This window comes from Hetaerina americana, unplaced genomic scaffold (genome assembly GCF_022747635.1).
Source record: "Hetaerina americana unplaced genomic scaffold, ioHetAmer1.1.p SCAF_3, whole genome shotgun sequence".
Lineage (NCBI taxonomy): Eukaryota > Metazoa > Arthropoda > Insecta > Odonata > Calopterygidae > Hetaerina > Hetaerina americana.
The window spans coordinates 73,483,047-73,506,953 of NW_027286874.1; the positions used below are offsets into that span (position 1 = coordinate 73,483,047).

The window sequence follows — 23,907 nt, forward strand, 5'->3', positions numbered from 1 at the left end:
CAAACGTTTCATAAAATAGTCACACTTTTCATTTAAGTCGTCTCATGTTTTCCAATTCTCCCACAAGCTTTTCCATTAATATTTCTTTGTATTGGTCGTGAATTGTTAATCCGTATTCCCAATCCTAGGAATGCCTAGGAAATTTGATACGGAGATATCTACCATTTGAGGATTAGGTGGGATATATTTTACTCTTAATATCGCCCGTACAAAAGTTTAATTATTATTGTTTAACACGTTTAACTTATTTGCCAGTAATCGCTATCTTAAGTTGTTGGTGTTCAATACTTTTAAATCGTGAGAACGTTGTATAGATGTCATATACGTGGATCCCACACTCGGTCTCAAGAGTGGAGATGCAGGGTGTTTCTCTGCTAGTAACTTACAATACACAGATCAGATTTTGACAACTAACAATTGTATAAAATTAAGTTGCCCCCATTCAGTTCGGATGCTGAAGGGTGGGATGAAATTTGAAAGGATTGATGGTCTAAAGCTGTTCATAGGCGGCGCTCTTGCTGCAATAGGTGCCCCGGGTTGGGTGTTGCTACCAATATCACAGCCTCCTTGATCGTCCATCCTTCCTCGGATTCGACAGTCGGTCGCCGGACGATCGCAAAACGATCCCGTCTGCACGATACCCTTAAAGTTGAGCGATCCTTGGGAACGGCCGCTGCCGTGCCTGAGGCCTCGGGCGACCCTGAACTTTCCCTTCGTGCGCCCTCTCCCTCATGCGGCACCCTGCCACGCCCTCTCCGTATCCCTCTTTACTTCTTCCCCTCCGAATTTGCCCCCTCCGCCGCCTTCCCCCCCACCCTTCTTCCCCCCTTATCGATTTGCTGGGTCGTTAAACCCTTGCCAACCCCACTCCTCCTCCCTCTCCCCACCCCTGCAATTTTTTTTCATACTCTTGCCTCCGTTCCCTTTTCCTCTCGTCCCTTCCCCTCCGGCCTCCCTCCTCTCACGCCCCTCTGGCGGCATCTCCCTCCGCCCCCTTAGTCTCCCTGCCTCCCCCCTCTCTGTCCCTGTCCCCCCTCTCCCGTCGCGGTGCGGGCGTCCATCTGGGATGCGGCGTCCAGACGGTGGCGGCGACGCCGGGCCGTCTGGCTCTGCCGTCACCGGTGCCGCCCACCCTGGGGTTCTCTGCCCCCGCCCCCCCCCCCTCTTCTCACCAGCCCTGGGGTTCTCTGCCCCCGCCCCCCCCCTCTTCTCACCAGCCAAGCACCGCCGATACTTGGGGGTTTCCTTCCTTCCTTCCCCTGTCTCCTTTCCTCTTCCTCTCTGAGGTGCATTCATTTTTCCCCGCCGCCACCCCCTCCCCCTCTTCACCACACCTGCTCAGCCTTGCCCAACTACGTCACATTCGCCAGGATTGAACCTTCCCCTGCACGTCCCTTCCGCCCTCCTGTTTCCTTCCCCCTCTGCCCATCGGTGCCGTTTTTTTTATCCCTCGCGTTTTCGCGCGTACCTGGCCGTTGCACCTTTCTACCCTCCGTCTCCTTCGCCTCTTTCCACTCCCTCCCCCTTAGACGCGGTATTGTTTTTCTCCCCCCATCCCCCTAAAGCCTTTTCTTGTCGTTCGCTCGTCTGAATTCTCATATGCCGTTCTTCCGTCAGATTAGTTCCGCGAAAGTGCCCGGGACTCTCAAGACCCGTTTTTTTTATTTCAGATTTTTGTCCCATTTATGGCTCGGCAATTGCATGTTTGGGATACTCGGTTCGCTTTGTTTTGACAGCTACGTCATTCCTTTCGTGCGTTAGTTTTAAACTTTGTTTCGTGGTATGGAATCTCTCTCTCTACCCACAGATAGTATACGATAAAACTAGATGGTCGTAATGAATCCCTAGTTCACTTGCCTTCATTTGTTGTGTGCATAAGTCGCCCCTGCTTGGTGTTGCAATGAATTTCGGAATTTTAACATGGAAGTAATACTGAAGGCAATAGATGGCTATCAATGGTCCTAAGATTAGGTCAGCGGTCTACATTTGCTTTTTTTTCAAATAATCTGCTACATTTAATTTGGGGTGGTGAATTGTAGGCAACGCGACGTCCCCATTTATGTGAGCCATTTTCTTGGCACTTCCCTTCGACCCTGTTGAACTTGTGCCCATATGTGAAGCCTGGCGAATAATAACGTTTACTTAACTGCAACTCAAGGAATTGGCAAGCTATCCTTTAGGTTTGTGGCATTGTTTACACTCACGATATTTTCCACTTTTGGCAACGTAATTACAGAAAGTTGACGGCGTTGTGCGTACATGTTTCAAAGCTCAAGCTAATACAGGCTTCACTCCTAGTTGACTGTTCACCTTGAATTTCTTCCGAATGGATGCAGCATCATGCTCGTATTATCTTGTGACTTTAAATCATGCATGATTTTCTGTGATTTTGTATAAACTCGAGCCTTTAAATCACGTCGCGTTCGCCGCTGTCTGAGCAGAGCTGGCTTTCATTCCGCGCGGGCTTGTGAAGAAATCGATATCTGAATAAGTAATTGATATACTATATTCAGTTCTTTCTACTTTTAAGGGTTAATTTTTCAGCCTCCTCCCATTCTGTTGGAACGTGTTTGATACGACACGTGGCCGCAGAAAGTTTATTGGTTATAAATATTTTAAGTTTTAATGTTTTCTGTTTACATGTTATCTGCTGAGCTGTCCTTCTCCTCGGCTTATTGAAAATGTTCTATCTTCCTCGAAGTCTTCGTAGGTTTTAATTTTTTTCTGATTTCCTCTTCCCGTCAGCGTTTCAACTCATTTGTAGGAACTACCCCTTTATTACTGCTCCGCTCAATTTTAATGTCACTTTTCCGTTTATCTTCGGGGTGATTCCCCCCACCCTCTTCTTCGAATCTGCTCAAACCCCTACTCTTGACATGGCCAGTGCGATGACGTTTATGTATTGTGGTTATCTTTCGTGTACCGAGATTTTTTTCGGTTACGCTTCATTGCGCGTAGGTTTATAGCGTCTCGGTGCGGCGTTAGGTATTTCAAAATGGTTCATTTATTAAGCAATGTTCCCGATATTTTGTTCCAGTGCTCCGGGCAGCTCTTTTTTTCTCAGGTCTAAATTTCCTTTGCTTCGAGACGTTAGATTCCATACAATTTCTTAAAAAAAATTTTCAGACCATATGGACCCTGTTTATTGAATATATGTGACGATTCCGCAGTACATGCTTGCATACAGCAATTAAGTTGATTGTTTGCGTTATTCCACCGTCTCTGGTGGTAGTTTACAATGGGCACGGGGATTTTAAATTAAACATGTCTTACGTTTTTTTCATGAGTTTTTATTTTTTAGATTAAAAAAATGATACTCGGGTAAACAGAAAAGGAGGAGAATAGAGCAAAGCCATGATTTAGTTTATCATACCTGTAGCGAATGGAATTTCCGGTTGAATTTCGGGGAAAAACAATATGATTCGTAATAGAACTGTCTTTGTTGCACAAAAATTACTGCGTGGGCTGTCGAAGGTGGTGTTGCAATTGAGCGTTAGAAGAGGCATGCTTGGAAAGGAGGAATATTCATGTTGACTTCCCTCTGCGAAGTCAACATGCCTAGATGTGTTGTTGACCCATGCGGGGTGCATTGCAATCTTTTTGTCTAGGCCGTGGCATCATATCGCTGACGTGTTATGTTCGATGTCACCACAATCGTACCAGCAAGGTCGTTAAATTCAGTGAGTCGCCCAACTAGCGCATGGCGGTACGCCTACCTTTCGTGGTGGAATTTTTCACTGCTAGCACATTTTATTGTCGGCTTCCTAGGCCCGCCATGTCTTCCCCTCTACGACCGAGAGATTCCCATCGCTGGATGGAAATGTGAAATAGTTGTAGCGTTTAATAAACCTTTTCAGTGGTTTACCATTTCAGTATTTCGGCACTTAATATTATAAGCGATCTCTTGATATTACTTTTCAATGGCATTGTTTGTAGAATACCAGTTTTGTATTTATATTTTTAAATGTATGTACATGGTACCCTTCAAGCCACCGCTTGGGCGTGTGGCAGAGGGTGATACTGCAACATTCTTTAGACCCAAAATACTTACCCCCTTGCGCGGTCGGATAAGGTTTTTTTGATCGCTTATCGCTCTTCAGAAAAATGAATCATGCGTAAATCTGTTCTAAATATAATCTCTCAATTTATTTTCATGATCTATCCTGCCGTAGTACGATGGGGCTAACAATACATTTTCAACATCGCGCGTTGCTAATTAAACAACTCTTGGGCAGTGGTGCTACACTTTATGGAGTCTTTCTACTCCATTCATATTTAAATTTATGATTTGTACGTATATCCGTTTTTTTAGCATGGGCATAGTTATGTTTTTAAAGGCATTAGGTTAGTGTTGGCTTCACTCCTTTTTAAATTTTCAGCGTGAGAAGAACAAAAAATGCTACAATGCTCATTCAAATTACTTAAGGAATGCCTTTCATTTATTCTAGCTTGTATTAAATATATTACATCGAACTATTGATGTGTTGCCGCAATTAAAAGGCAAAACATTAGCTCTATTTCTTGATAGCTTTACGTAAGTTTTACTTATATAACAGATAGTCTCCAAAGGTCGTGCGGTTTCTGTTTTATAATATTGCCAACCAACGTTACCTGCATGTGTGTTTATTGCGTCGATCTAGTTTCAAATGTTTCTATCGTCAAGGGAAGTTTTACTGGATATTTGTCTTGAAATTTGTTTTATGGCCCCTCTGTAGGCAGGCGGGACCGTAGATTGGCAAATGAAGCTTGTCTGCAACCTTTGAAACTGTATAAATTTGAATAATAGATTGTGGTGCATTTACATATGCCCCTAATGATATACTGGGTTTTGGTATTCGTGTGTGTACTTAACAAAAGTTCAGTTTTAGGTTTGTAGTTGGTTTAGTGTCATGACATTCACAATTTGGGATTAATGTTCTACCCACTTCCGGAAGTTCTGTTGACTGATTTGATTATAATACCCAATCAATAATACCCCCGTCCCACCACCCAATTTTCATACTGGTTGAATGTCCCGGCAATTTGGATGTCTAATTCTGAGATAATTCTAACCTCGCGGCGGTAAGAAATACGCACGGAATTGCCGTGCTTAGCACTTTGTAGTTGTACTGTGGTATGGGTTCTACCAGCACGAGGAGTATGTGATACCAAAGATTCTTTTGACGCCTTAGGTACTAAGATTCTCCAGTTCCCATTTAGTAAAATTTTCATTTGAAGACCACAGAAGTCTATCTATTAGAGATAAGCTTTGGACCAACCCTAAAAAATACCCTGTACTCAACGAGGATAATAAAGCTCGAAATAAATTAACCAATCGCATGCATTGATTTGCGAAGGACATAATTTCCAGATTCCTCCATGCTTCTCTATCTACCACGCCCATCCTTTCCTCTCCCTTCCGTGCTTACATAATCTATCTCGACCTTCAACACCCCATCTGAAATTCTTCAGTCTTCCTTCCTTTCCACCTATCGTCTTTGTCGACCCACTGAAGAGGCTAGCGTAGGTATAGAAAGTGTCATTAATGTGGTTGGAACGTATTAGCAGCGGAGCAGCAAATACTACTAGTTTCTTTTAGTTAATGTTTAATCGACCCGTCCAACTAAGAGGGATGTATGAATTCGCCCGGTCGGGGATTTTCTGGAAATGACAGCTCGAATGTAGAATCGTCGCTATTCAAGTGCATTTTGTCTTATATTTCCTGTGTAGAACATAATTTACGCGGTGGAGAGCTCTACTCATATTTTTACTTGCTGTGAACGCCATTTTATTAGCCATAAATGTAAGTCTTATGTCAGTAAAAAAAGGTCCTCGATGACCTTTCTAACCTCTGCCCAGTCGGAGAGTACTTCATAATAAAGGTTTTATATCATTGTAGCAAAATGTCAATTATTTTCGGATGTCGAAGGGAAAAGGCGCACGGAAAAATATGACTGGATGTAGAGATGTATTTATGAAATCTTTGGGGACCGGGCTGTTGGTACGAGAGGAAAAAAACAATGACGCACGTCGTTGGGTTCCTTCCCGTTGCCCAGCATAATTTGTTGGTTCTATCACCCCTGACCACGACATCCAAGAAGCCTTCAATTTGGCGGTTCCTCTCCTGAGACCGTTTCTCCCGAGAACGCTAAATTTGGGCTCGTAGCGAAAACGTTGGTTGGTCATTCCCGTGTCGTGGTCTCATGACTGGAGCGAATTCAGGAAATTCCCGCGAATGGTCGGAGGTGGAGGGGGGGCGAGGAACGATCACCCTCTCCCCGCTCTCATTTGACGAATGAACTGTGGCGCCCGGGCGGGAGACGCCAGGATTGTTACCGATGAGTCACGGCGATATGAGGGGAATTCTTTTCTCCCCCGACCCCCTACTCTCGCCCCCCCCCCCTCCATGCATCCGTCGATGACTCGAGGGGGATTTATGTAGGCAGTAGGGATGGCTCTCGATTGGGAATTGGGTTCTACTTAATTTCTTGGAAACGTTGGGCTCATGCTTCCCCACCCCCTCCGCCTCCTGTCTGGAAGGTTGGGTGGGCGGAGAACCGGTAGGGCGTGGAGTCGGCAAGGTGGTCAGAAGGGTGCCGGGTTTAGTTTCCAGGGCGATGACTTTGGTCAGCTAATTCATCGGTTCAGATGTTGAGATTTCCTGGCTATTAGATGCTTGTCAGAAGCGCAATGGGAAGACCGGTGGCCATCCTATGTATACGCGTTACAGTTCCTGAGTTCACAGTAGTCGGAAACGTAACTTAACGATAGTTAGAACTACCCTGATGCCAAATAATCATCAATCACTCTAATGGCTCGTGGGCCCTCGTGGTGGTTTCCAAGCTAGATGTTCTGGACACACGATGTCGAAACTTAAGATCAGTATTCCGAAGTAATGATGATTTGAGAGGCTTTTTAATCGATCGCCTCTGCTACGCTCTGCAGGACATTGCCCTCGACGTGCCTGCCAGGGTCTTTTAATAATTGCATAAAGCCTATTTTCTTTTGTTTCGGATGCAGACCCGCTGACAGAACAACCGGTTTCATTATTTCTTTAACCCTTTATTTCTTTATTCGGTGGGTTGTCCCGGCTTCCGACGCCGAAACACCTGGTTCGATGCCGGATATTTAATAGTTTAAATGACAATCTGTTGCTTTCTTTGTTTGGTAAGGAGAGCGCTTTTTTACAGGTAATGCATCTCTGTGCACTGTCTTTAAAAGCCTGAAAATGGAATGTTAAACATGGCTTTCTGGAAGCTGGGAAATGAAAAAAATGGAAGAGTTAAATAAAGGCTTGGGTACAATTTCTACCAATCCGTCTAGCTATTAATTCTTAGTAATCCCTTACTACCAGCAAACAGTAAAAATCTTGTTCTTAGACTCGCATGAATACTGAATTTACTAGAATTGAAATAGGGATTATAGTATTGAGTCAGTTAACTTTCTGTGTACGGTTGTAATGGCGTGTAAAGTGCCAGTAAGGTTGATAGCTATGTCGGTTTTCTTGGATTTTATGCTGTCGTAACTTTAGTGTTTTGAAATGAAGGAACTCAAATATTCAGATTCCCAATTCAGGGAACACCTGCAGGGTTGGGTTATTTCTTTCTAGGGGACTGTCTCGTCCAGGATATTTAGATATCCTAGATTTGCGTTCAGAACGAGATCCTTTTCGGTCAGAAGACCACGCATACGTACGCACGCATACGTATCTACGGCTATCGGAAGGTGCCCTCTTACGCCTTTGGGGACAGCCGCGTCATTTCTCAATTTTGAGTGACCTAATCCTGTTCTCTCAACACATTCCCTTCACGCAATTTCTCTCTCGACGACTGTCCGGTGCGAACCTGGGGACAGACACACCGGCAAACCCCCTAAACCCCTACCTTTCACCTCCCCCCACACAGCCAATCTTCCTTATCTCTCGTCCCCTTAGTTCCACTTAAAAGCCATCGAGGGTACAGTATCGTGCACTGCCACCTTGTCACAAAAAGGTAGGTAGGTCGATCGCTGACCCGGCGGGTTCACGTGTCGGTTGGCTATCAGTGTGGCGCCTCCGTGTCTGCATTTCTGGGTGAAACCGACGCCACCGCTCGACGCCGCCCCCCCTTATCGTCCCCGCCCCGTTCCCTCCGACGTCCCCACCCCCACTCACCACCACATTAATGTCGATTCCCTTTCTGCTGGAAGAGAGGAAGAGCGGCGATCGGATGGGGTTGGCGCGACCCTACTACAACTGCGCGAGGCCTCTATTTGAGGCACTCGTATCATTTAGTTTTTTTTTCGCCCTCAAATTCACGATAAATGGACGCGTGTGCCCGTTCGTGCCGTGACGGGGTACGTGCCCTCGATCCGGCGATCAATTCCCCTTCTTCGGGTGAAGTTTTTACTCTTTTGGCGGGCTTATGTATTCAAAAAAAAGGTTATTTTTTCCACTCGTCAAAAAGTTCGGTTAATTCTTAGAATCATTATCTTATGTATCCAGCCTAGACGAGATATTGTTGCTGGTGTTTGTTGATATTTCTCCTGCGATCGATCTGTTTTTGTAGACAGTACGTTGAAATTAATAAGTTTCGTCGTCGGTGGCGCCGATTCTTTTTTCCTTCCTCTTCCTCCTGCTCGCGGATTTGGAACTGGTAGAGCACCTCTCAATCAGGTGCTTGAGTAATTTTAGTACATGCTCGTTGCAGTTCTAGTGTCTGCGCATGGTAGAGAATTTTATCATATTTTCTGCTATCTGAAGCTATATTAATTTATTATTGGGTTATATCCTTTCCTAATAACAACTGCCGTTGCTGAATTGGGCCTAAAATGTAGTTTTGGGGGGTTATGATTATAAGTATCAGCCAGAGGGACACAAGATATGTGCCTAATAAGGGTAGATCTTCCAAATATTATCATCGAATATGTTGGGAAAATTGATGGTATGGCTCAATTCCACTTCCTTGGTTGCCTTTAGACGGCACAGTCTTGAATATTCCTTTTCTGTTCCAACGTGGTATTCCCCGGCATCGGAATGTTTTAAATAAATCTCACATCAATTGGAACAATTTTAAAAAATATTTGTTACAATCAAAATAATGTTCATTAATGTGATTATAGAACTTTCTTTAATTCATTTTTTATGTACAAATGGACTTTCTGGGATTGTTTGCATACGTTAATAGATAAAAATAATTGATAGTAATAAATTATATCGGAGAGCCTAGAATTAGGCATCCAAATTTTGTTGACTCGGGGTTGTGTGGCACAATCGAAGGTGGGTCACAATGCTCTTAATTTATTAGTTTTATTAACTGTTTATATTTAGGGATGTGCTACTATATTGGGGGAATGCCACTAGAACGTAGTCAAGTTTTTCATTTTTTTTGCCTTGTCCCATAAACTACTTCGCTGTTGGGATCTGGTAATATTTATGAATACACATCCTCTCATTCCGTTATCCAATTCTGTCTCGTTCAAGATTCTTTTTTAAGTTTTCAACTTCGACACGGATCAAAGACTTGGTGGTCTGTCAGAGTTAAGTTTAATTGACGCGAGTTTTTAGCCCGCTTCACTTGTTATCCGAAGGTTATCTCATTTCGGATTTTTTTTAAATAGGGCCCTTTAACGCACCACCGACTGGTTCCAGGCGCCCATTTCCGGTTGATCCCTCGCCAACTTTCTTTCAAATTCTGTTGTACCCTCTGGTAATTTTTTTTTTAATCTTCCCGTTAGAATAAGCATGATGCAGTTTCTTTTTGACCCGTTATTAAATCCACAAGTTAATTAACTGATTGGCCTCTTTCTCTCAAGACCGGACGCCAGTGTGTGCGCACATGGTCTAGCAGATAATTCAGTCTCGCCCGATTGATGCAAGAATTTTCATTAAAGCTAAAATACTTGATGATTTGGCGTGGAGTATTCTGCTTTGAATCGATGAATTTTCCTCATTCATGTAAGGTTGTACGTATTGAGAGGTTCTAGTATTCTTATGCCGTCTGGAATATGATTTAACGTCTTCGTTGTTTACGCGGGAAATGTATGCATAGTGAACACAGATCTCGTAAGATACCGAAACTATTTAATAATTTCTCCTGAAGTTAATTCAAATTTCGTTGTCATATACCAAAGGTAACTCGGTATATTTCATCTGCTTTAGATTTAATTTCGTTTTTTGTTATATGCCGGTATTGCCTCTGTCCGGCGCTATACTATTTTTGTTGTTGTATTTAGTGGGCATTGGCATCCTGTATATTTTGTTTAGGGATGGGAAGATTTTTACCAAAAAATATTTAATGTAACTCTTTCATTATAATGTTCGAGAAGTTCCGGCGTATGATTTTGGGCGTCAATTTGGTTATTTTTAGACTTCCAGATATTCCTTGTGTCGAAAATCGCCTGCTTAGTCCAGTCGGTTTCCGTGACTGTCGTATCAAATGTTGTACGCCATTAAAAGGTTACTGCTCTTTGTTTCGAGGCATTCGACGATATATCCACGGAAATTAATTTTTATTATCAACCTGAGGTAGGAATTTTGTCTTCCAGCTGTATTGGAAAACTCCTTGAAGAGGTTATTTTTCGTTTAGAAAGGAAACTAAAAGAAAAATCAACCCAATAAAATATTTGTCATCCAGTTTTTAGTTCCCAATTGTCTAAACTTAATTTGTGTACGAATTGGAATTTTCTATCTCGGCGCGGCTTTTTTTTTCTTTTTCCACCTTTCAAAAGACTCGGTAGTGGTTATGCGTAGCGTTATTTTAAGAATTGCCGCGTTTTAATAATTTAATCAGCTGCTCCATTCGCAGCAAAGCATGATCTACTTGATGTTAACATTTATCACAATGTAGTTTCAAGTTTTCGATAATTTTAGTGCTTTGTTGTTCTATTCAGTACTTTTTATCGTGGAAGTTGAGGTTAGTTGCCTGGTGCTGGAAATTGTATGGGGATCTTAGTAAATATTCTTCCGTGGAAATTTACCGAAGCTGGAAAGTTAGTTAAAGAGAGAGATCGGAGTTTCAGTGATGATTGTTAAAATGAGCAATTAAAAACTATTCGATACGTACTAGCCTTTAATAATTTTTCACGCACTTATTAATGGCCTGTTCGAATTGCCTCCAGTGATCATTAACATTTCAGTACGATATTAATTGTCCTAAGAGTACGATGTCGTCTTGGATCCTTGTACACCGGAATTAGATGGTGCTAAAATGCTCACTTCATTTAGAATTTTTGGTCATCTCCATTGAAGTGATTTTTTTTATACCATTCGTATTACATAATTGCATGCCAATCGACATTTTACGACGGGGAGAGGACATGACTGCCCAAAATTTGCAAGAAGAATGAAAACTGCGATTACGAATTTAAATTCTAGTGGCTTAATGTCGAAGCCGACGGCGTCGTTCGCAGGGGAGGAAGCTTCCTTCCGCAGCAAGTTTCATTTGTATTCAAGTCACGTTGAGGCAATGCCCCCTCCGAAATCTTCTTCCCTATCCCCGTACGTCTGTCTCGCTCGTGTTGTTTCACCCCACGGATAGCGGATTCGCACATCGATCCTTCGGCTTATAGTTACTTCACGCGTCACCCTGAATTCCTCTTCACTACACACACACACCCGAGCCAGGCATGAGGCACAAGTGGCGCTTCCGCTCTTGGCGCCGTTGTTACTTAAATGATAATTTTAAAACGCGGTAATTAAACCTTGTTTAGGACATAATTCTGTCATTTGCCTCAGTTTGGGCCTAGTTTTCATAGGCACACTTTTGTTTGATGGGATTTGTGACTTATGCAGTCGTTGCGCTGAAACGAAACAAATTTTCTTTTATCGTTAACGTACGTAAAAGTCGTTCCAATTATGAATGATATCAGCGTAACTTACTTCAATGACTATCTCTTGGCCTTCGGCGTCGCGGATAAAATTCCCGCCTAGCGCACTTTTCAAGCAACAGACCTGCCTCGTCGCGATCTATATGTAACCGCCACTCCCTCCAGTCAAATTACTAGATGGTGTAAATAATTTTGTTCAAAACCAATTAAAGGGCCTGCGATAGTCTTCGGTAACATTATCTTGTTTCTTCCAGGGTGTGATGGATAACCAGATACCCGTCGATGGGTGCTGATGACAACTTGCCTTAATTGACGCCGTTGAACTGATAGGCTGCAAGATGCCCTGGCGGTGGCTTGCACAGAATCACGCAATGTAGATATTATTTTAACACGAGGAATCGACTTGCATGAGATTTCCTAGCGCCGTGTCTTTTCCCCAACATTAAATCCCGTAAAATAGTCGTATAGGAATATAGTCGTTGAGGAAACCCCTGATAATTTGCTCAGGCAAGCAATTTTGGCAGGCAGACCATTTTAATTGGCTCTTGAAAATTGGTACTTGTGGAAATTTGTCCTTTGCTCCGTTAAGTTTAGTAAGACTATTCATTTAGTCACTAGAGCGAGTTCATAGCTTGAAAAGAAGCTCAATTTTTTTATTTTCATCATGAAGCTTTGCGAAAGTGACAATCGTAATGCTTGTTTATGGGTTAAGATTGTAGGGGATGATATGGGTTATGTTTTCATCGTTAACTCTTCATAGTTTTCATTGCCTTGTTTCATTCATGTGGCGCTGAAGTGTATCCCCTTCCCCCTAAGAGCCGCCAGACTAGAATCGTCGTATGATAGCGGATATGGCTTCGTTTAATATATGTCCCGTTATTAAATGAATTCCAATCAGAATTCATGGCAGTACTAATGGCTTTTAGTTGTTTCAGCTCGTTTTTAGAAATTAGTTCTGGCAGTCGTTCGTCATATGCGTTGCGTATAGCTTAACTTTCCTTTGGCCTGATATGTTAAATGAAGTAAATAGTTTCATAATGAGATGAAGAGCGACGGTATTGTTGTAATTGGCCACAGTTGATGTAACTAGCGTGAGTCGAAACTGATAAAATCGGGTGGTTTTCATTTCGCGATTTTGGGTTGGTTGTTTTCCCCTCTTTATTATGCCGCGCAATGGTCGCAAGTTGTAAAAGAGTTGTTCCTTAATTACTGCCGAATCTAATTTGGACAGTATATTTCGTTGCTTGGTGCCAAACTCTTGCTTTTAAAGCGATTTTAATGCTGTGATTGTGTTGATACAAATATTAGAAATCTCCCGGGTCTAATCTAATTTGGCTTTGGGCCGCTGTAGAAGACTGGAATGGTCACTCTTTCATAAAGGATTCTAGTGGTATTGACTAAAAAACTATTTTTCAAAGCAACTGGTAATAAAAGGATTTGATATTAGTGAATCCTGTTAGAAAGATGAGATAACAATCAATCCACCAGGATATCCCCTCATTCTGGTTTATTTAGACTGATGTTTTATATGGTTTGTGGTATATTACCTTTAGGATTAATTTTTATAAAATTTAATTGACAAGACAAGACTATCAATAGATTTTTGCGAAACATGTAGATCAATTAGAAATGTATCCATTATCATATTACATTACTGCTGATGGGATTTGAGATGTCTGAATGTGATACTGAGTATGGTTATTTACTTTTTTAAACAAGGTTGTAAAATGTCTCGAGTTTGTTCTCTGATAGTGTAGTGGTCCTTGTTGATTCTTGCAATTTAGTTCAAAGTTTCACTTAGCAAAAGCCATAAAAGTACAGTGTGGATACTAATTCCATAGGGGCCTCACAGCATGGGCTGTCAGTGTGGGTTAAAATTGTGTTGTTGTTCTCAGTGAAGTTCGCCATGCTCAGTTTTGGAAATATATTTTCTTATTTTGCTCAGGTTAATTGTTTCACTCTTTATTTTTCTTGGAAGTTCATTGATTTAATAAAATAAATTGAAGTATGCTATTGGCCTTATTAAGAGCATCTGTACTTATGTCCCTATCTCGTCTCTTTGCAGTGGTCTGGGTTTCCAGGATTTGATGGCTAGACGTGGTGCCCTTGAGGCCACTCCAAAGACTCCCTTCATTCTTGGATTTGAGTGTGCTGGTGAGGTAGAGGAGGTTGGAGAAGGTGTAGAAGGATTTGCGGTAAGCACAGTGATTTAGGGTGCACAATTGCTTCTTTACCAGTGAACTGGGTGTAACCCTCCCATTGCATATCATTGACATGAAGAGAATCATTTAATGTGGGGTTCTTCATTATTCAGTTATGGATCCAATTGGGGGAGGGGAACTATCTTATCTCGGGGAGGATTTCCCATCTGACCAGAGCACGTATATGCATTACAGCCCTAGTCAATTTAAAAGCATGCAGTCTAATGTTACAATTTTAAAATTGGGAATTTTTCAGTGCACATTCATGTTTTGACCCCATGACTGATGAAATGTCTTTTTGAAATGAGTAAATAATTTTGTCTGGTCTGAAAGAGTTCATGGAGGATTGGCTAATATAATACTTTTGTTACCTCCTAGGTTGGTGATAAGGTTGTAGCGCTGCCAGAATATCGCGCATGGGCTGAACTGGTTTCAGTGTCTCAGCGTCTTGTTTTCAAAATGCCAGAGGGTATGTCATTCATTGATGCAGCAGCCATCACCACTAACTTCTTGGTGGCACACATTCTCCTCTTCGAGTTGGGAGGCATCTCGCCAGGGAAGAGCATCCTTATTCATTCAGCTGGTGGTGGCGTGGTATGTTTGACTTTTTAATTTCAAGAGCATTAATGACACCACTGTAATGGGAAGCATTCACAGGCAAACTAATTTGTTGTGCTGTTGCAATGTGTACGTAGCAGCCAAGACTTGTTTTGAAATAACCTCTTGGTAGTGCCTATCTTCTCATAAAACTAAAAATGCTGTACTGGCAGAAATGTGTATTTAAAGTGGCTGCACAAAACTAGTTTCTTAGATATTTATGCTCTTAATGCCACAGATTGATATTAATTTTCATAAAAAATGAACTGCTGTGCCGAAATGTCTTGATTGTATTATTTTGCCATGTACATGGATAACGAGAGGCACTCAGCCAATCCACCATAACTGTTATAAAAACCCCTAAGTGTAATATTTCTGTCTGTTAATTTAATTTTGAGTATTTTTATCAAATTCTATTCACGTATTTGATTTACAAAGTTTTGAAAGTTCCTTTTTAAAAGTCAGTGAATTGGTTCATTTTTAATTTTGTGTGAATTTTCCCATTTAGGGATTAGCCCTGACTCAACTCTGCCAAATGGTACCTGACCTGACTGTTTTTGGAGTTGCTTCAAAGTCGAAACACGAAGTGCTCAAAGAGGGCCATGGTATTCACCACCTCCTTGAGAGGGGGACTGACTATGTTAGCGAAGTTCGCAAGTGAGTTTATTTTTTTACATTTTTAGTTTGTGATATGTCTTAACATTTGAAACAATAGCTTGAGTATAAACCTGTTTATTACAGGGTTTCTCCTGAAGGAGTTGATCTTTTCCTGGATTGCTTGGGTGGAGAAGAATGCAACAGGGGATACTCTCTCATCAAGCCTCTAGGAAAATATATCATTTTTGGTAATTTATTTTGTTATTATTTATATAGTTCATAATAATAGTTTAAAATGTAGATGAGATAAAATATTTTTCTGAAAATTCTCAATACCATTTTATATCAATCTATGGAAGATTTGAGTACAGTTTTTCCAGTCATCCCTTCTCATAAAACTTGTCACTTCTTTTTAACAAAACTTAAACTGAAAACTGCCTTTTACATTTTTAGGATCATCAAACATGGTCTCTGGTGAAAGCAAGAGTTTCTTCGGTTTGGCAAGATCTGTAAGTGTATATTGAATTGTGATTCAATGGAATTTTGAGTGTTTTATAGCTAAAGGTATTGATATTCCATTTTCTTTTAATTAGTGGTGGCAAGTTGACAAGATCTCTCCACTGAAGCTGTTTGATGACAACAAGGGGGTGACTGGCTTCAACCTTCGTCGTCTGCTTCACTTGCAAGCTGGAACAACTACAATCAATGCTACCGTTGAGAAAGTCTTTAAATTGTGGGGTGAAGGAAAAATTAAGCCTGTAGTAGATTCTACTTGGGCTCTTGAAGACGTAAGGATTGTTTTATTTTATTCAAACTACTTGAAACAAAGCATTTAAATAGTATGAATATGATTGGGATCTTACTGTAGTAAATTTGTCATTATTTAATTTATTCAATTAGTATCTTAAATTGTACTTTTCCTTTGGTTGAGGTGGTGGAGAATAATGCAGAATAAATATAAACCCTTGATATGCTACTGGGATTCTGTTAATTAAAATCTTGCATCGGAAAATTTTGACGATGAACAAGAATATACCTTGTTAGCTTTACTCAGCTGATGCATATGCATAATTTTTTGTTTACTTTCTCTGAAAATTTAAAGTAAAATGATTTATGGCATATTTATTAAGGAATTTTTTGAAATCTTTATTTCACAAAATTCTCCTCTGGTATTTGATATCGAATGTATTCAGTTTGACAAAAAAGTATAACGTATGTATATTCCACAGATATCAGAAGCTATGCAGAAAATGCAGGACCGTAAGAACATTGGGAAAGTCATGCTGGATCCTGCAATGGAGCCAAAACCTAAACCGGCCACTCCAGCCAAGGGTGCCAAGGGCAGCAAAGATAAGGAGGATAAGAAGAAGGGTGGTGATGCTGCCAAGGAGGAAGGCAAGGAGAACAATGCTGCTTCATCTGGGAAGGAGGATGAGCAGAATGAGGAAGTGAATGGAGAGGGAGGTGATGGAGGTGTGTATGGTAGAAGCATTCACATCTTTGTTTTTGAAATGTCATTGAGAAATTTGAAAGTTTCTTCCAAATACCAGAGAAATTGGATAAAAGTTCAGAGAATATAACAATGTTTCAATTAAAGCTTATTAGGCCTAGTTGGCGACTTGTACTAAACAGTACACAAGCTACGTCTATATGACTCCATGGTATGTGCAAGTTTGGAAAACTATTTCAGCACCTAGTACCAAGCAATTTAAATGCCATCCCTTCAAGAATTAAATTTTGAGCATGACATGACTTTGTTGAAGCAGTTGGTTCAGTTTGTTGCCTTGGGACACTTTTAAGAGTACAAAATGTTATAATTTTATGACGCAGTTGCCAGTGATAAGCAAGATTTTCTTTAATAAGAATGGGTGTAATTGGAATTTTGGTGGGTGGACTTAGGTGCATCAGATATGTTGTGAAATTGGAACTAGTTTGGTTGCAAAATTGCATTAATTTGTAATTCAAAACAGTTTGAAAACTTTGGGATACTTCTGATATGTAGTTCACTTTGTACATTGAATAATTTGTTCAGTTTTTGTTGCAAATGAGTGATTTGAGGAAATGAGTGAACTCTTGAGGAGGAAAACCTGCAGCATCTGGGAAAAAATTTCACATTGAGAAATCCTGTGACTACTTGGTGCTGCTTTCTAAATTTTCCTTTCTTCAAGGATTTAGTGGGCTATCTAGGTGGCTTGCCGATGTAAAAGTATGAACGCAATTACTTAAAAATTTACACTAGATTCTTACTCGATCCTAAGCGGTGTTAATATTTTTACACATTACATATCAGCAATATCCATATGTATGGAACATCAAAGTAGCATCACATTGACTCACAGCTAATATGGTAAGAATTTCTTCTTAAGACTCATAAATGACGAACATTCCACCAGCTTGTAAGATTGTTTTCAGTTCCTAAACACAATTTTGTAGTTTATGTACTTGGAATAAACTTTTCCCAAGATTTTACTTTTGAAGCTCACATTGAGATTGCCACATCAGATTTAATTTTAGATCTAATTTTGAATCAATGTTGTTGACCTTAAGCGATCAGTAAAACAGCTTGTCATAAAAATCAAGATTTCTGCCTGAACTAATAAATTATGACATAGAAATGCCTAATTTATTTAAAAAAGGCAAGTTAACAAGGATATCATTTCGTCAAATTTGCAAATGTGTAAAAATGTTCATGAATAAATCATAATATCATGAGACAATTTATTTTTCAGATGCCAAGGAGAATGCCAGCTGAACATGAACAATCAGGGACCAACCAAAGAAGTGCACATGTTCACACCCTCATTCACCTTTGAAATTTGTGCTGTGTTATATTTTTGTGTAAGATATTAGCATTATATACTATTTTTTTTCGTCTGAGACAGTTTGAGATGGAGGAGCAATGAGGTGCAGGGTGATCTGTGCGCGTCCATGGGTGTGTGTGTGTGCGTACTTGGAAGGTTGAGCGTGTGTGTGTGTGCGTACAAGTCAGTGTGTTTTTGCATTTCTGCTGCATTTGAGTTATGAGCTGTATGGATTAACTAAAAAAATATGGAAGGTTTAATATGCCAAAAAAATCAGGGTTCATATCCGGGGAAAAATGAGGTTGTACACATGTATATCATATTTTTGTTGTGCATTTCATCTGATGGAATCATTCTAATGTGAGGAAAGCTGTGGGGGGAGGGTGAAAGAGATATGTTCAGTAAACAAGCATATTTCAAATCTATATAATCATTTAAAGCTTTCAGCTGCAACAGTTTCTACAAAATGGTATTCTTTTAATGTTTAAATTTGGAGAAAACTTTTTAACTATCAAAGATAATTACCTCAAACTCTTTCACTTTTCAGGTATCTGATTTTGTATCAAATAGGCTGTAATTTTGCAATGTAGTTACAAAAGGTTAGTTTCTTGTAGGTTATGTGAAATATTTGATAGTTCTATTTACAAGCATTTATTCAAAAGAAATATCAAATCCCACATTGGGGGCTCTGTCATCAAGAATTAATCTGGTCCAGACACTGCCCTTTATTTTCATCCAGCTTTCTATATTTGTAATTTCATATTCCTTAAAGGGATTGTTCCTAAGGTAAGAAAAATCTATGAAACTGTTCTGCTGTAAGCACTGTGCTTTTAAAAATATTTCTATGAAACAAAAAAAAGGAAGCTCTTCATAGTTTATAGAGTTTTGGATTTACCCTTTACTGAAGTATATTTATATTTAACGGATGTTGGGTTGGATCTGGCAGCAGCTTATTGCAAATCCAGATTGTTGGTTTAAACTTTTTGGTTTTGGAGGCATAAAGAAATTTGGACAGATTCTGATGCATTAAATGTTATGGTAAAGAGCCAGCTTAAGACGAATGGTGCAATTTTTCTGCTTCCAGGTTGGCATAGCATTAAAATATATATAAATATATATCTCGTTGATTGTAAGTAAAAAAAAACTAAGCTGAGCACAAAAGGAGTGTTGTATGTTTTTATGATGTGGGGAAACCTGCTGCTTGTTGTAAGACTGATATTTTGCGTCACCTAGTTTATGGTTTTGTAATACTTGAAACAAAAACATGATATATTACCTTTTTATGATTGCCCTGCTATTTATATTTTTTTGAATTAATTGGTGAATCTTTGAAAAATGGAAAATTTTTAAAATGTAAAGGCTTATGCAATGTATGCTTATAAATGATGCATGTATGCTGCTGCAATGAAGCAATGGCACAATAAAGTGAGTTGAAAGACTGAATTGTAGAATTTATTAGTTAGTACAGTTTTGGTGGGGTTTTCTTGCAAGGACATTTATATAATTTCGATTAAATTTGATTAGTCAACAAAATTGTGAACAATTTACCAAAAGATTTTCATAATCTTATACATTCAGGGTTCATAACATTAAATGTGACATTTGACCAAAGCTCCCTCTTGTTAACCCGAGAATTTATCTGTGAATCAGGAATGCCCAATATTGATTTGATTTTGCAATTTTTATTGGGTGTTAACATCCAAGAAATTTAAAAATATCTTCCTCACACATTTTACTGTATTTCCCAGCCTATATGACTTGCATTTTTTTTACTTGCAAATTAACTCAAAATCAGCCTACATCTGCCATGCTGGGGAAATGCTTGCTTAAACATTTTCTTTTCCTGCACTAGGCCTTGAAAATGGTGGGTTGTATTGATAACAGAATTCAATGTTTTTAGTCCTTGTAAGCAACAGGGTTTTATTATTTTCTGTGAAAATAAGAAATCCCATTGAAACAAGGCAGCTGAGAAGAGTTTTGGCGCAGTGAAAACAAATTTCAATGTTTAAGTGATGAAATGTTTGTGTAGTGGCTATTCATTTAATTAAACAACTGAATTTGCTTTGTATTAATTATTAGCATCAAAATAAATTGATATGTTGTTGGATTCAAGGTTTTTGAAATTGTCGGGGAAAATCAGGGTTTACCTTATAGGAATACGGTACTTGAAAAATAATTGAGCAGCTATTACTGTTAAACAGTAGGTAATATTTGTCAATCATTTAAAGTTAATGCGTAATTATGCTTATGACTGAAACCCCCATTTTTGACCGAGTACCTGCTGTTCCTTTGCACCTGTTATACAAAATTTGTTTTTGCAACATTTTTGATTATGATGTGGGAGAGGGGATATCTTATTACTTATACCTTTGTAAGGAAAAATTTGAAACGGGATGAAAACAATGATGCGGGATACACAGTTTACGAGAGCAAGAGAAATCGGCGGAGGTCAAGAAAGTTCGGAACTGGAGATGCCAGTTTGGGCTGTCCTTTCAAGGTGATACAGAGGAAAGCACATATCCATGTTTGGAGGCTCGAACCGCAAACTAAAGATAAGGAGATTAAGGATTATCTGGAACAAAAATTGAATTCTCCCGTGATTGTTGAGACTTTAAACGCCCGGGGTCCATATGCCTCATTTAAAATTACCGTTGATTTTCCTATGTTAAGCCATGTACTTGACTTAAGTCTGTGGCCAGAAAATGCAGAAATCGATAGGTTTAGATTCAACAAAAACCATACGAAAAGTAAACTAAATGGTCCTGCAGCTGGTGTACCTTCTAATCCAAGTGCATCGCTCTGACTAGAGCAGCCCCTAAAAGTATTAACCTTAAATATTCAATGCATTAGAAACAAAATAGTTTGCTTAGAGTTATTGATAAATCAGAATAATGCTGATGTGGTTTGTATCACCGAACATTGGCTCAGGCCAGCTGAACTAGTTACTGTGAATATTGATGGTTTTTACATTGCCGCAATGTTCTGTAGGCAGAACTTCAAATGTGGTGGAGTCCTTATTTTTGTTCGAAATGGTTTATGTTCCAATGAATGTAAAATATCGGATGATTTGTGTGTGGAGAAGGACTTTGAATGCTGTGTGGTTGACGTCCTCATCGAAAAGCAGCACATTTTCGTAATGAGTCTATATAGATCACCAATAGGTAATCAACAGTTATTTTTAACTAATCTAGCTAAAGTTGTAGAGAAATCCTTTTGTGCAACCAAATTCCTGATAATATGTGGAGATTTTAATATCGATCTAAGTCAAAATGATAATGAGAAGGGCAAACTAGTGGATTTATTCTCATCATTTGATCTAAAGCAAACCATCTTCCTATCTACCAGAGAATCGATGAATAGTGCAACTATAATTGATAACATATTCACAAACTTGACTTTCACTTGTGGTACTGTGATAGAATCCCATCTCTCTGATCACAAGGCCTTAATAACATCAGTTAATGTACCAGTTGTTTCAAAAGCTCTAAACAACAGTGTTATTCGCCCTAAAAAAAGATTCTTCACAGAAGAGGCAACGGAAGAATTCTGTAATATTTTACAAAAAACAGATTGGGAATTAGTGTATGGCACAAATTCTGTTAATGAAAAGTTTGACATTTTCCTCAACATCTTCATCTCCACTTTCAATGGTTGCTTTCCTTTGAAACCAACCAAATCAAGAAAGCCACATTACAAATCTTGGGTAACCCCAGAAATTTCTTGTATCTCAAGGGAATTAAAGTCCCTTTAGTCAAGATATAGAGAGACTAATGATATCAAGGTAAAACAACAGTATTCAGATTATAAGAAGTACTATTCCAAATTAATAATTGATACAAAAAGAAATTTCAATGTAAACTACATCTATTCTTCTGAAAATAAAACCAAAGCAGCATGGGAAATCATCAATAATAACTCTGTTAAATCACAGAGAAAATTTTCTATTGACTCTGTCTTCTGTGAAAAAGAACTGGTTTCTGAACCCAATGATATTGCCAACCATTTCAATCACCATTTTCTTAACTTCCTTGAAAAGTCATTGCCTCTAAATCTTGCTCCCCAACTATATAGAGGACAAAACTCCATCATCTCAGTTTCAAGTAATATTTATTTTCGCCCAACATGTGAACAAGAAGTGAAACTAATCATAAAAAAATTAGCAAAAAAGACTCAGCTGGATGGGATGAGGTTCCCTGCTCACTCCTTAAGGGGAAATGTAGCAATTATCTTTTAGCTCCAATTACTCACTTAGTAAATGCTTCTCTATCATCAGGTGTATTTCCTGACAAACTGAAATTCTCAGTAGTCATTCCGCTATACAAAAGTGGGAATCAGGAGGTAATGGACAATTACCGCCCGATAACAAAAGTTTCTGTGTTCTCAAAAATACTTGAATCTGTCATTGCAAACAGAATAATGGAATTCCTAATAAAAAACAGTATTTTATCAAAGTCCCAATTTGGCTTTATTAAAGGACTTTCTGCTGAGCTCGCTTTATACAAGTTTATTGACTCTGTTATTGATGGCATAGATAATAACGCCAAGACACTTTGTATATTTTATGATCTTAGAAAGGCTTTTGACTCTGTTGACCATGTAATTCTTCTGCATAAACTCCATTGCTATGGACTAAGAGGTATTGCAACCAAATTAATAAGGTCCTTCTTGACGAAGAGAATGCAATGTGTAACTATTTCCAGTGCAAATATGAAAAAATGGTCATCCTCCTACCAGGAGGTTATTAGAGGGGTTCCCCAAGGATCCATTCTGGGGCCACTGCTATTTCTGTTATACATTAATGATCTGCCAAACTCATTAAATGGTGAGGTATTCATGTATGCGGACGATACCAATCATCTGTTAAAGCAGGCAGGAAATGTGGTTCTACCAGCTCAGGAAGCTGTCACAAACATGGAGAGTTGGTGTTCTAATAAATAAGAGTAAATCATCCTATATGCTGTTTCATACGCCACAGAAGAAAATTGACTGTAGTCCATACATTAAGTTTACAGACAACAGTCTAGGACGTACAACAGGTATTAAATTCCTTGGTTTGTTCTTAAATGAATGTCTTAGTTGGGATAGTCACATTGATAATCTTGCATCTCAAATTGCCTCTGGTTGTTATTTAATCAGAAGGATGAAAAAACTTACGAATACTGACACAGCCATAAGTCTATATTATGCACATGTCTGGTTGTTATTTAATCAGAAGGATGAAAAAACTTACGAATACTGACACAGCCATAAGTCTATATTATGCACATGTCTATAGCAGATTGAAATATGGCATAGTGGCATGGGGAAATTCCCCTCCATCTGAAAGAATTTTTAAACTCCAAAAGTAGGCAATAAGAACAATTTGTAATGCTAGTCAAAAAGAGAGCTGTAGAGGCCTATTTAAAAAGCTGAGGATAATGCCTCTATCCTGCATTTATATGTATGAATCCATATTATTTGTAAAAACTTTTGAAGGTAAATTTAACTTAAAAACAAATAAAAATGTGCATAACTATGATACCAGAAAAAAATCCAATTATGTAACAAGTTCTCATAAACTTTCTATGTTCAGCAATGGGCCTACGTATATGGGTTGTAAATTATTTAACAATTTGCCAATAGAAATAAAAAATGAGCAAAGACTGGTGTATTTTAAAATTAAATTAAAAAAATATTTACTTGACAATTGTTTTTACAATGTAAAAGAATTCTTGTTTAAATGACTGTTAATATTGCTGTATGATGTTTAAATCTTGTAATAGGTACTACTATTTTAATGTATATTTGACAAGGCCTATATATGTACTAACATATCAACAGGACCAATAAATTTATTATTATTATTGCCGTAATTACGAGGAAAGAGGTGGGCTACTTTTATAAAGGTCCCAATGTTGGAAGGCACTCTACACATTGCTTCAAGTTTC

The 23,907-nt window shown here is 39.2% G+C and overlaps 1 protein-coding gene across 1 annotated transcript in view; it reads left to right on the plus strand.

The window, feature by feature from the left end:
* The window catches only part of LOC139690203 (synaptic vesicle membrane protein VAT-1 homolog-like), a 31,825-nt gene extending 12,402 nt beyond the window's left edge, over positions 1 to 19,423 (plus strand). Inside the window, exons 2-9 of the mRNA XM_071587496.1 lie at positions 13,850 to 13,979; positions 14,364 to 14,579; positions 15,091 to 15,239; positions 15,324 to 15,427; positions 15,633 to 15,688; positions 15,773 to 15,967; positions 16,409 to 16,652; positions 17,909 to 19,423. Of these exons, the coding sequence (XP_071443597.1) occupies positions 13,850 to 13,979; positions 14,364 to 14,579; positions 15,091 to 15,239; positions 15,324 to 15,427; positions 15,633 to 15,688; positions 15,773 to 15,967; positions 16,409 to 16,652; positions 17,909 to 17,931 (1,117 nt within the window). The 3' untranslated portion in view covers positions 17,932 to 19,423. The remainder of the gene's footprint in view (positions 1 to 13,849; positions 13,980 to 14,363; positions 14,580 to 15,090; positions 15,240 to 15,323; positions 15,428 to 15,632; positions 15,689 to 15,772; positions 15,968 to 16,408; positions 16,653 to 17,908) is intronic.
* Positions 19,424 to 23,907: the final 4,484 nt, after the last annotated feature.